This window comes from Pelodiscus sinensis, chromosome 2, assembly GCF_049634645.1.
Source record: "Pelodiscus sinensis isolate JC-2024 chromosome 2, ASM4963464v1, whole genome shotgun sequence".
NCBI lineage: Eukaryota > Metazoa > Chordata > Testudines > Trionychidae > Pelodiscus > Pelodiscus sinensis.
In genome coordinates, this window is record NC_134712.1 from 219,230,001 (window position 1) to 219,243,433 (window position 13,433).

Sequence of the window (13,433 nt, forward strand, 5' to 3'; positions counted from 1 at the left end):
TTTGCATTTGTCATATGATTTGCTTCTCCTTCATGTCTGGTACAGTAGAGAGCACCAACTAAAAGCTCCCTCTCCTCAGTTCTTGCGTCCAGAGTCAGCATTTCATAAGTGCAGCAGCTGGGAACCGCAATTTCAAGGAAAGTTCTGATTGATACCTGAAGCCTCGGGATACAGCACATTTATTGTCGTCAGAATGTGGTGGAAGCTTTGCAGCTAAATTCTTCCCAATTTTCACTGAGCATGTGTGAACAGAGATTTTTTTCAAAGACTTATAAATTGGTCAAATCTGGGATCAACAAAAAGGCCTGATCCAAATGAAATCTCCCTGACACATTTGTAGGCCTCTCTGCTCCAAAACCTGAAGACATGTGATGTTTTCAGAGAACAGGTCGCTGGAAGAAGGACTTTTGCCTGAACGGGAGCAGCATAGTATTTCCGCAAGAAGCACTGATTTCAGACAGTAGGAAGTCAGTGTTCTTGCAGAAATTCAAGCAGCCAGTGTAGACAGCTGGCAAGTTTTTCCACAAAAGCTTCCGAGTCTAGACACAGCCCAAATGTTTAGAAAAGTGAGTCACTCTCCTAAAAAGTGAGATCTGTGCATGTGGCATTGCTTTAACTCCCCAATGAGGATTTTTGTCTGGCAATTGCCTCTAATTTTAGAAAAATAGGAGAACAAACTTTGTTATTCCTATCTTCATAGTTTTATCTTAAAGTAGCCTGAAAATTCTTAATCAAAATTTATTTAGCTAAAAAACTCAGCTAGCCAAGGGACTGTCATGTCCATTGGTCCCTGTGAAAAGACAATATTCAAAGGACGGGAATATACAACTTTAGAACTCCTTAGCTTTTTTGAAGATTTTAAATGACAAACACCCGCTTCTAGCAGACCAATAATGTAAAACTGCCTTTAGTCTGAGCTATATGGGGCCTACCATCTTTTCATAACATTAAAGTCCTGAACTCCTGAAGATGCCCCAGGCAATGCAACTGTGTTGGAGCTTTGTGGTTTTAGTCTGGGGTAGGGAGCTAGCTGTCTTCTGCAACACTATCCCATGAAACCCCATAAAAATTCAAGCTGGAGATCTGATTTCGTCCCTGTGGGTTCCTTCCATGGCTTCTACTAATATAGTCACCAACATCATGGCTCTTGCAAGAGGGTGGACAATGGAGCCTCTGAAGGGCCAGTTGTCAGTGAAGACATTTCTTGTTTCTGAAGATTTCCTCTTCTCTATAGTTTGGGCATCCTCAGTCCCTGCTAAGCCCAAGGTCATTGCAACTTTGACTTTCATATTTTCTAAAAAGTGCAATTTTGGATAAGGATTTTTCTCTCAAGTTACTGACTCACACTTACAGACTCATCTCCGATTTCTCTTCCTCCCTTTCCTGGTCCTTTTTTTAAATTTATTTTTTACTGTATTCTTACTAAAAGGCATATTAACCCTTTAAAGTTGTGTGATAAATATGTTCCCAGAAACCCTCAATGAACTGCAAACACTGAGCTTGTCATTGATATTTTTAGAGAAGAACACACTCTTTCAACACTCAATAAATTAGCTTACAGATGCAAAGTTCTTACATTAAATTTATTTGAAAATGTCACATGGGACAAGATAGTTCCTTATTTAGAGCCCAGAACTTCCCTATAATCTCCAAGTATTCAAAACAAAGGAGTACATGCTAATCTGGATCATTAGAGGAAGATTTTCTTATGAGGATTGTAACTTGTTTTTGGTGAAGAGAAGAAAGGAATGAAATATTTGGTATGGCTGTCTACCTGTTCCTGACTTTTCTTTCTTTACTCAGTACATCAGTTCAACTGCCAGGTATGTTCCGGTCCTGACTTTTATACATCACTTCAATATATAATATATATATATTGAAAAGTGCTTCTCTTTGTCAATGTTCTCTCTAATTTTCCTCATCAGTGTGCAGAATAAATGTTATTATGCACCAATGCATGTGCAAGTGTGCACGACCAGTAAAAATACATGCTGCTGGCTGTGGGCACTCTGTTAATCAGCTGTGTGGACCTGAATCTCTCTTGGGTGGCCACTCAAGTCCATAGCTTACAGAGAACATTGCTCTTTGTCCTTTCCTTAGGCACTTTAACTTTCTCCTTTGGGGCAGAGTGAGATTACTTATGATCTGTATTAACCTTAATGTAAAATAGTTTCACCCCATTTTGGTGGTATCCAGAGTCCTCGGATTTCCTTCAGGCTCTATAATTAGGTTTTAGAACAAAATATGGGTCAGAAACTGTGCTGGTCAACTTGGTCAAAGCCTGTAGTAATGTGTCAGTTCTGATTCTTTAAGATCTATCTTGTACCTTTGATACCATTCAGCATGAGTTCTTGCCGCTATGCCTACTGGGTCTGAAAGGCACAAGGGCTTTCTTTGGGTGAGGGCCCAGAGGTTGGTCATCTGCTCTTACTTTTCTGCCCAAAGACTCCCTTGAGATTCTCAATTAGGCAACCTCCTGGTTCTGTGGTGATAACTGTGGTGACAAAGTGGACTTGAAGCCTGCAGAAGGGAATGAGGAACAAAGTTCACGATGGCCATTTTGGAGCCAGAGGCATTAATTGTACCTGCACAAAAGGTAGTCTATTCTAAGCTGTTCCTTTCATTTCTTAGGGTGTTACAATTGGAGCTCATTCATTTTATTTTTACTTTTCTGACCGAACTGAAAAACCAGCAAAAATAATTTTGAGTGGATGAAATGTGGCGTTTGACTAAAAGTGAAATGAGACATAGGGCTGAAAGAGACCTCCGGAGGTCATTGAATCCAGCCACCCGCCCAAAGCTGGACCAGTCCCAACTAAATCGTCCCAGCCAGGGTTTTGTCGAGCGAAGACTTAAAATCCTCTAGGGATGGAGAGTCCACCACCTCCCTAGGAAACCCATTCGAGTACTTCATCACTCTCCTTGTGTACTTCACACTGCTACGTCTCTATTACCTCTCTAGAGCTGCTGGCAATGCTCCTTCTAATACACTCTAATATGCCGTTAGCCTTCTTGGCTACAAGGGCACTCTGTTGACTCATATCCAGCTTCTCCTCCACTGTAGTCCCCTCCTTTTCTGCAGAACTGCTACCTAGCCAGTCGATCCCCAGACTGTGACAGTGTTTGGGATTCTTCCTTACCAAGTGCAGGCCTCTGCACTTCTTTTTATTGAATCTCATCAGACTTCTTTTTTCCCAATCCTCTAATCTGTCTAGGTCGCACTAGACACTATCCCTGCCTTCTAGTCTTTCCCCCTAGCTTAGTGTCATCTGCAAATTTGCTGAGGGTGCAATCCATCACCTCATCCAGGTCATTAATAAAGATGTTGAACAAAACTGGCACTAGAACTGATCCTTGAGGCACTCCGCTTGAAACTGACTGCAATCCTGACATCGAGCCATTGATCACTACACGTTGGGCCCAACAATCTAGCCACCTTTCTATCCTCCTTATAGTTCATTTACCAAATACTATGGTTTGGTTTGGTTTTCAGCTTCCAACAATGAAACAGAAGTCATATTTGACACACAAAGTAGTTTTGAATAATAAGATAAAATATTTTATTTAGAAAATAGTGATATCTTTTGACTTTTAATTTTTTTTCCGCTGACTGAAAACACTTCAATGAATTAGTAAAATATTATGGTCAACCTGAATTCTGCATTTTTTGGCTAATAAAAGTTTCATTTAAACTTTTTTTTCCCACCTCTACTTACAGTTAGAGAGTTAGACATGGTGACTTCACCCCTCTTTTTGCAGCGATACATGGTGATCATGTCATCCACCCAATTAGCTCTACTTCCCTTTCTGTCAGCCATTTTTGCTGCTGCAGCTGTGAGGGAGAATAAAAGAAACCACACTGATCGCAATTCCCACCTTAGTTCCTCATCTCCTGGCACTGGTGAGAGGAGATGTGAAGACAGAAGCACAACACAGCTTAGGAAACTGTTGAGGGTATATAGGGCAAGATTCTAGATGCTGCCACGGCATACTTGAACTACTCTGGTAGCATAAATCCAAAAAGCTAGCAGATGGAATTGGGCTGTGGTGGGGATTTCCTTTGTGTGACACACAGAAGCCTCTAAACCATCCTTTTCTAGCCCCCCGGATGCTCAGACATGTCAAGGGTGTGCTCAGGGAGGCAACATGGCCCTTGAATCCCAGTCTAATATACACTAAAGCTGCTCTAACTTTCATGGGGGGGGGGGGGGCAGCAGGGAAAAACAATTCCCTTGCAATCCTGAGAGCCACCTTCAGAGACATTGAACAAAGTGCTAAAAACTTCCCTAACATGTTAGAAGTCCTGGTCCCTGCCCAAAGGAATGTATAATCTAGTCTAGACACTGAAAAACTTAACACACTATGTGATGGTAAAGTATTGTTAGTGAGGAAATCATGAATTCTGGAAGACATCTTTGAAATATTACTTGGGATACGCATGATTTAAGGAGGATCTGAAGAAGAAGAGCAATTTGCAGTTACATTTGTTACATTACCAAAATCTGCAGGTTAGGCAATGTTACTTTTTGTGTTCGTTTGAATCATTGCCCTCCGGTGCCTATGAGTCAGCCCTTATCTCTTCCTGAATACATTTAGCTAGAAAGACACAGCTGCTATGCTCTTGATTTACTGCAGGACAGCTTGACTACCAGAGCTAAGAACCAGTGCTCAAGCCCCAAATGGGTTGTGAATTCCAAACTTAGATTTCACCAATCGTTTATTAAATGAAAACTCCTCCAGAATTATAATAGCCTAGCCATGGAATCACAGGCAATCTCTTTGGGGCACTCTGACCTATTTTGTCACCAAGGTAAGCCTGCCTGACACCAAAAATCAAAACCATATTCAGATTACTCCCGTCTCAATGGACCAGTCACCCCAGGTCAGTGGTTCCACAGATTGACACCAAAGACCACAGCAGCCAGTCTTTTAATAAACTAACTAAAGATGCATTACTTAGAAGAAAGAAATAATAATGTCATTTACAAGGTAAAAACATGCAAATATGCACACACACATGAGATACGATCTTAAGTCTCAAAAGGTAATAGAAGCTTCTCTAAAAGTCAAGCAATACATGTCTTATGGGGCTAACTCGTGCTAAACACTGAAGATCTCTTGTTTGCCCTCAAGAGTCCATGCAGCATATAAATACAGTTTTTCCTCTTTGGGGATATTTATTCTCATTCCCTCCTCTCTGAGTTGCCAGTTGTGCTGATGGGAGGAAATCACTCCCATTTGTCCTCTTCATAAAATGTGGATGATGAGGAAAGAGGGAGGAAAGGAAAATAATAAACAACATCTTTTGTCCTCTGACATTCCATAATAGTGTGTGTGGTTTGGATGGACCTTCTGTGCTAGGCAGGATATACCATCTTTTGCTGTAGGCCAGCATTTCCTGCTGTTTAATGTCTCTCTCTCTCTCTCTCTCTCTCCTGTCTGGAGACTGACCCAGCTGCAAAGGATTGCAAGACCAATCCACAACTATGACCTCACAATAGGGGATGCAGATATTCTAAGAGGGATCAATGCATGCAGCCACTTACAAGCATTCAATACAATCGAAATGCTCAATACATTTTTATAATTCTAATGCCTATTTTTACAATGCTAAGACCCAAGGGTTCCAGTTTCATCCCAGCTAGGTATTTGTCAGGATCCGAGTGAGGCATGTGCACATTGGCATCAGCTGGCATGTCCTTTTCCAGCATCCCAAAGCATCCTTCACTGCAGTGGGTCAAATGTACAATAAATGGACCAGCATGCCTCCTTTTGCAGCATTTCCCAACTATTATTTTATTCTTATTTTGTTTTATAGGAAAAGGAATATTTTTAATATACAACGAAGACCATAAGCTCTGTGTAAAAGTTCAAAACTCTAATTCGGTCGTAATTGCCACTTGCGATAAGGATGATGAGTCGCAGAAATTCAAGTGGGTCTCTGACCACCAGATTCTGAGTATGGCACTGAAGTTATGCTTGGGAGTGCCTGCAATGAAAGACCAGACTGAGATCTCTTTGTCTCCTTGTAACAAGACAAGTGAACTCCAGCAGTGGGTATGCAGAAATGGGACTCTTCTCGCAATCCAAGGGAAAGATTTATTTTTCAACTCCGTCCAGAATGAGGAAAGGAAAGTCGTGCTGTCCAAAGGACTGGGCTCATGGAATAGGTGGAAGATCTATGGAACTACAGAAAATGTGTGTTCTCAGGGCTATGAAGGTAAAGTTTTGAAAATTAATCACTTTTTTTCTGAACTAATTTACTGGTGTTGCTAGTGGAGCATTTTGTTTCCAATGTGCCTTGCCTTGCTATCATTCCATGCACAGCAGGACGGTTGGCTCAATAACAGAGTTGACTGCAAGTAAAGAGCAGAATTGAATCGTTCAGGAACTGACCTTGGCATTTTGTAATTAACTTGGCAAGGACAATTTCAAAGCCAGATAAAGTACATTAATGCAGTGTGGCTGGTCTATCTTTAATAAGAAAGTCTACGTGTATAACAATAACAACAAAAGATCTGTGTATATATTGGTCTCCATCTGACCCTTTGTGGAAGAAGTGTAGAATTGCATTGCATCAAATGTCTTAGGGTTGATATAGCTATTTAGCAATCACTAATGAAAAATTACTTTCTTGTAACTGGATCTGAGACCCATCTCTTCCTGGGTTCAACTGCATTCATCAAGCATGGAAGTCCAGCAGCATAAGAAAAGGAGTTTCAGTTTCTCATCCCTGTTAACTCATTATTCATGTGTTTATATGGGAAAATACCTTTTAACGGCAAAGTGACATGATGGTTGTCAAAATAATAGTTAAGAGAAAAAACACAAATTCTAAGGACCTGAAGTTTATTTTACAAAAACACATATATTAAATGGATTCTGTAAAAAGTAAGTAAGTGTTTCTTCTTTCTATCCCATGAGTTTTAGCTTTGGAGGAGCAATTTTCACCTACTCCAGTTGGTGTGACAGTCTACTGTAAAGAATGATTGAGTGCCTGAGCATGATAGTTGCTGCTCATGCTATTCCTTCTGCTTTCATATGCCTGGAGTTAAGGTTCTGGGTTCCTGCCATTAATTTAACACTAGAATCATTTCACTAATGTTGTAATTACTAGCAAGTGAACAATGGTAGTCAGAAACAAAAAATAGAAGGCAGATCCAAACTATCACAGCTACCCCCCTGAGACTTATAAGAAGTCAGGTGCTTCAAAATTGAGGTCACCTTTAAACCAACCTCCAATTTTCAAAGCTCTGTCCCTTATGCAACAACATGAGAATAAGTGTAATTAACAAGAACTATCTGTTTTGAACAGCTAGATTATAACTAGAGTAAGGGACAATAAAACACCTTCGTCATTTCCCCATTGGGCTACCCAGCTCTTTGGTCCCATCACAAAGAAAGGAGAGGAGTCTGCCTACCACAGAAGGAGGGGGAGGAGAGGGATGTATGAGCAAGAATAGACACAAACTTTATACCACAAGGCACCACCAGCCATTGCTGTTGAGCTGAGAGAGAGCTGTCATAATTTGCTGCCGGTAGAAGTCAGCCGAAAATTATGTCTAGAGCAAAAGGGAAGCACTCATTAATTATTCCATATGTAAGATTTAGCTACAGCTCTCTAGAGCTCTATCAAATAGTCTTTGACTTAAAGTAAAAAACATCCTCACATAATTCAAGGTGGGTATAATTCAATGGATATCTGGTCTGAAATTTTTTGAAAATCTGGCACAAACAGACTTTAAAGTATGGTTAGTGTTTGAATGACCTTAACTCTGCACAGCTCTACTTTCTAAATAACTCTTTAAAATGTAACCTTAACTGACAGGCTGTGTCTACACTGGCATGAATTTCCAGAAATGCTTAAAACGGAATACTATTCCGTTTTCAGTTTTTCCGGAAAAGGAGCATCTACATTGGCAGGCTGCTTTTCCAGAAAAGCCCTTTTTCCGGAAAAGCGTCTGTGGCCAATGTAGACGCGCTTTTCTGGAAAAGAGCCCCGATCGCCATTTTCGCGATCGGGGCTTTTTTCCGGAAAAGACTACTGGGCTGTCTACACTGGCCCTTTTCCGGAATAAGGACTTATGCCCGAGTGGGAGCAGAATAGTTTTTCCGGAATAGCGGCTGATTTTGTACAGTAGAGCGTCGTTGCTTTTCCGGAAATTCAAGGGCCAGTGTAGACAGCTCGCAGCTTATTCCGGAAAAGCGGCTGATTTTCCGGAATAAGTGGCCCAGTGTAGACACAGCCTAAATGTCTTGGCTCTCTTCAGCTTTGGTTCTTGTAAGGCTTCTTACTATTCAGTTAATTACATGTACTCTCAGCATCAACTTGCTTAGCTAAGTCATTTGTGTGGAATGTTGATTCTGATCAGAGATGTTGGTGGACACTGCTTGCAGTTATTGCTATCTCTACCCATTTGTCTCCTTAGAAATGTTTACCCTACTAGGAAATGCCTTTGGAGCACCCTGTGTATTCCCTTTCAAATTCAATAATAAGTGGTATGCTGAATGCACAAAGGATAAAAAGGCTGAAAATGAACAGGGTTTCCCCTGGTGTGCAACATCTACAGATTTTGATGACAACTCTCTATATGGATATTGCCCATTGAATGGTAAGTTCTTCACATTTAAAACAAGGGCCTGGATTTAGGAAACCAGTTTAACCACATGCTTAACCCTGTGTCATTTGCAGACCCTGCCCAGGAAGCTCAAAAACTGTGTGTGATATTGGGGAGGCAGTGAACTCTCAAAGACTGGTGGATGCAGGAGGGGTGAGCAGCCAGGCATTACCAGACACCAGTGGGAGGAGCTGGAAGACACATGTGTTAAGGGGGAAGCTAGGACCTGGTTTTAGCTGTGAGGGTGAGGTGGAGATCAGCCCATTAGGCAAAGGGGAAACAGGGAATCAGGACAGTGCACTTCAGGATGTCGGCAAATGAGGTTGAGCATGAATGGGATGGTGGGTTGGCAACAAACGTAGGAGCAGAAATCGAGGCAATGCAGGCAGGGCAGGGGTGGGATTTGGGGAATGGGTGGAATAGAACAGGGGCAGATCTTGTGGGGGAGGGAGGAATGGGTGTTAAGCATGTGGTGGAGGGGGTGTCAAGAATCCCAGAGCCACATAAACACACACACACAAACTTGGGATACATGTAGAAAAGTAAGAATTAAATAAATGGAGTGTGTGTAAGTGTGACAACTGGTGTATGCAACACAATCTCAATATATGCAAATTATGTTACTTAATGTTAATTAGTATATACTAGAGATATGATTTCAAATCTTGGCAGGTGTGATTGATTATGTTATCAATTAACCAATACTCTGCCATTCATCTCTTTACAGATTCCATTGACAAAGACTTTTGGACTACAAACCCTTTAACAGGCACCCACTATCAAATAAACTCCAACTCCGCTCTAACATGGCACCAAGCAAGGAAAAGCTGTCAGCAACAGAATGCAGAATTATTAAGTATTACAGAGATACATGAACAAACTTACCTGACAGGTAAAACCAAATAAGAAGTCAGTTCTAGAGCTTTCACATTTCTATAGATATATACACACATGTACCTAACTACCTACTTACCTGTCTCAGGGCCATTTTTAGGAACATGGGAGGGTAAAAATTGTCATTTTTCCAGCAAAACGTACACATCTCTGTATGATGAAGAACTCTATATACCAATACTGGGGTCTGACTTTGCCCGAGACATGTAGTTTTCAAACTCTTAGTTTTGATTTAAGTTTTATATAGTCACTGCAAAACCTAGTCTATTTAACAAATGGTCATTCTGTTTGTTATTTAGGGATAACTGGGAGAGTGACTTCTGAGCTCTGGATTGGACTTAACAGTTTGATTCCTAATGGTGGATGGCAATGGATTGGTGGAAGTCCATTGAGATATTTAAACTGGGCTCCAGGTAGGTTCATCTCTGGTTAATGATAATCTGTTTATGGGCAAACAGACCTTCTATATGTATGGTGGGTCTAAGATCCTATATTCTGCTCTTTCCACATTTACAGAATTCCCATGGATGTCAGTGAGACTAGAGAAAATGTAAAATGCTGGATTGCTGTGAGAGGAATTTGTTCTTAATAGATAACCCAAACTTAAAAGAGATTTCCAAACCAGAAAAGCATTTAAAAATTAAAGACATTTGAATCTTCACACCCCTGATTTTCCATTAGTGATTTTCTTTCAATTCTGATTGAAAGCTTACTAAAAAATTGAAATACTTTACACACCTCAGAGTGCATGCTTTCTTTTTTTTTTCATTTTTAAAAAAGTGATAATGTTTGCAAAAAGGTCATCTTAGGCCTGCTACGTTTTTCCCCAGCTAGATTTATAATCCGCTATATGTGGCACCATAATTAATTTTCATAAAGCATATAAACTACTAAGGAATCAGAATCATATATTCATTTCTTGTAAAGTGCACACGTAAATAACAAACAACTTAAAACACCACCATGTATCACATCCAAGATGCTGTTGTCACATCAGTGTTGAAGTATCACTCATCTTTCCCTCAAACATAGTTGCTATAGGAAATAATCTATTTAGGGGTTGAAAATTCCTCTGTTTTTACTTTGTGACTATTCATATATTAATGTATAACTCATTGTACATATAACAACTCATAGGATCTATTATATGGCAGCACAAAAATGTTAAAATTATGTGTAAGTAATCCTATCAGCTGATGTTAAAATAATAGGAGGTGTAAAGTCCAACATGAATGAATGTAACATCCCTTTGCTATAAGAAGGGCTTGATGTGCACGCAATGCAGAGGGGCCATTGAATCAGAGGTATGACCAATGCTCACTGAAATCAATGTGCATCTTTCCAGTGAATTCATTAGGCCTTGGTTCAGGCTGCAGGTGCTGGTGAAAAGTGAAGCAGAAACACCCATGAGCAGTTTGTATTCTTTGCAAGTGTTTACATGTTGCAGGCCCCACTTCCAATTTCCATGGAGCTCTAGTGTGTGCTAGGAAAGGAGGGGAAAAGTGGTCATGGTGAGAGTTGCTGGGGCCCCAAACACCACTTGACAGTGGATTCTTTGTGCAAAAATTGCAGGAGTAACTAGAGCAATGTCCTTGTAGCAGCCCATAATCAGGAAGGAGATGAGGTTCCTGTCACAGCCCTAGTCACGCTCCTTCTTTCAAAACTCACCAAGATGTCGTCTTTGGGTCTTATACACTGGGCCCAAGTGCGTTTTCTGTGTTTGCACTGCCTTTGGCTCTTGGTTTCTCAGTGCACTCTCAGGGTACATCCCTTTTTGAAAGCTGAAATTTCCCCATCCAACTGCTCAAGGCCCTTAGACTCACTAGCTGTTGTGCCCCAAACTCACTAGCTGCTTAAGCACACCCTTGTGGGCCTTTCATTTACTTCCTCATGGACACAGGATATTTGAAGCAAACCAACCCAGAGGTTACAAAATAATCATCTTATACTTTAGACAGCTCAAAAGAAATAAAGAATCATGCAAAATAAGATCCATTTCAATGCCATTTTTGGTGCAGTTTTCTCCTCATTTCTGAGTATTCTTTATGATCTAGGTCACTGTTTTCTAAGGAGTCCCTAACTGGTTGTTTTAAAGAGTTGACTCAAGACTTCAGTCTCTTTGTTCCTCTTTGGGGAAATCAGACTGCTTCAAACCCTCCTGCCTGTAGTCCTCTTACAACTGTGGTGTCCAACCAGTTCTGAAGCAGTAGCCACTATTGTGTCTGCTGCTATTGCAAAATAGCCACATTCAACTGGCCAAATAGCCACATATGGCTACTGGCTAGTGTATTGGACACCACAGTTTTAGAAATAACTGGATTATGCCAAGTCAGGTACTTCTGTTAGCATACCCATTGACTTGCCAGAATACAGTTATTAAAATGGTAATGTCTTTTTTTGTTTATTTTGTAACTTCTTCCACACTGTGTGTGGCTTAAGGACGGGGTCCTTGTCAGCCCATTGCTGGTTTGCTACACATCACAGGTTAGCATTATGAATAGGGTTAAAAAATCAATCAAAATTCATAAGTTCTACAGAAATATATCCCCCAAATCAAGAGTGTTGCCATTTCTCAAAAATGTGTCTTTTGCCTTCGGCTACAGTATATTTCCTCAGCATGTCTCTTCCCACCTACGGCCAGAGTGGGATAAGGTCCATAATCTGTAGATGATCCATAAATGCTAACTTTGAACATTTTCAAATGAACACATGGACTCTGATTTGTGGAAATATATATTTTGGTCTGTCTTTCATATAATAAAAAATTATGCAGCTTTCTTCATAAATACAGTATCAGCGAGTTTCCTCCTTGACAAGTATTAGAGGGGTAGGTGTGTTAGTCTGAATCTGCAAAAGCGTCACATGCATCTGATGAAGTGGGTCTTTGCCCACGAAAGCTTATGCTCCAAATCTTCCGTCCATCTCTCGAGTCTGAAAAAATCTATGGAGTGTTCCTGTCTGGGAATGGGAGATGGAAAAACCAGCAGTGTGATCAGAAACGTGGATATATCTGCAAAAAAGGAAACTCCTCTTTGGATTCCGTTATTATTCCGTTAGTCTATAAAGTGCCACAGGACTCCTTGCAGCTTTTCCTCCTTGACAGTTTCCTTGGGGTTTCTAAACGTCAGAAAGGGCATGTGCGAGTAACACATGAGAACTGAATAAGGAACCTTCAGACCTAAAAGCACAATTTGCTGTAGCCTGAAATAAAGCTTGCTATGTAGGCCTTGAATAGACTCAGATTACCTGCAAATGGGACTTGTCAAGGGGCGTGAACCCCTTGTGTGGGGTCTCACCGTTGAAATCCCCCTGCAAGTCCACCTATTGGGTTTGCATGACCCAACAGCCGGTGTCTGAGTTCCTGGCACTCCTCTGTCAGCGTCCGTACGGCCATGTGGCCCAGACTTGGTGTTCCCCCTGGGGTCAATGCCGCCCAGGAACCTGGTCCAGGTGAGGCTTCCCTTTTGGGGTGAATATGGCCCTGCAGCCTAGTCCATACAAGGCTCCCTTCCTGGAGTAAACACAACCCTGTGGCCTAGTCTAAGTAAGGCTCCTGTTTTGGGTTAATATATCCCTGTGCCCTAGTCCAAGTAAGGCTCCCCTTTTGGGGTAACTACAGCCCTGTGGCCTAGTCCATAGGCTTCTGGGCCTTCCTCTGTTCTGGAGTGCTGCAGAGGCAGGGATAGGGGGACCTGGGCCCTCCCACTCCACCGGGTCCCAACCCAGGGCCCTATTGGCAGAGGCTCGGTCTACTGCTTGCTCAGCAAGGGGTTTCCCCATTCACTGCCGAGCACTCAGGGTACTCAATTCCCTGCCCTAAGCTAGTTCCTATCGCCCCCGCATCCCTTCGGTGCCGTACCTCCAGCCTGTCTCTAGGGCCGTGGCTGTTGCTGTGGCTGTGGTTGTGGTTGCTGCGGGCAG

The 13,433-nt window shown here is 41.6% G+C and overlaps 1 protein-coding gene across 1 annotated transcript in view; it reads left to right on the forward strand.

Moving 5' to 3' along the window:
* The first annotated feature begins 1,646 nt into the window (after window positions 1-1,646).
* Window positions 1,647-13,433, forward strand: part of LOC102456197 (macrophage mannose receptor 1-like) — a 54,610-nt gene continuing 42,823 nt past the window's right edge. The window contains exons 1-5 of the mRNA XM_075922470.1: window positions 1,647-1,823; window positions 5,819-6,220; window positions 8,430-8,612; window positions 9,346-9,510; window positions 9,812-9,925. Of these exons, the coding sequence (XP_075778585.1) occupies window positions 1,763-1,823; window positions 5,819-6,220; window positions 8,430-8,612; window positions 9,346-9,510; window positions 9,812-9,925 (925 nt within the window). The 5' untranslated portion in view covers window positions 1,647-1,762. The remainder of the gene's footprint in view (window positions 1,824-5,818; window positions 6,221-8,429; window positions 8,613-9,345; window positions 9,511-9,811; window positions 9,926-13,433) is intronic.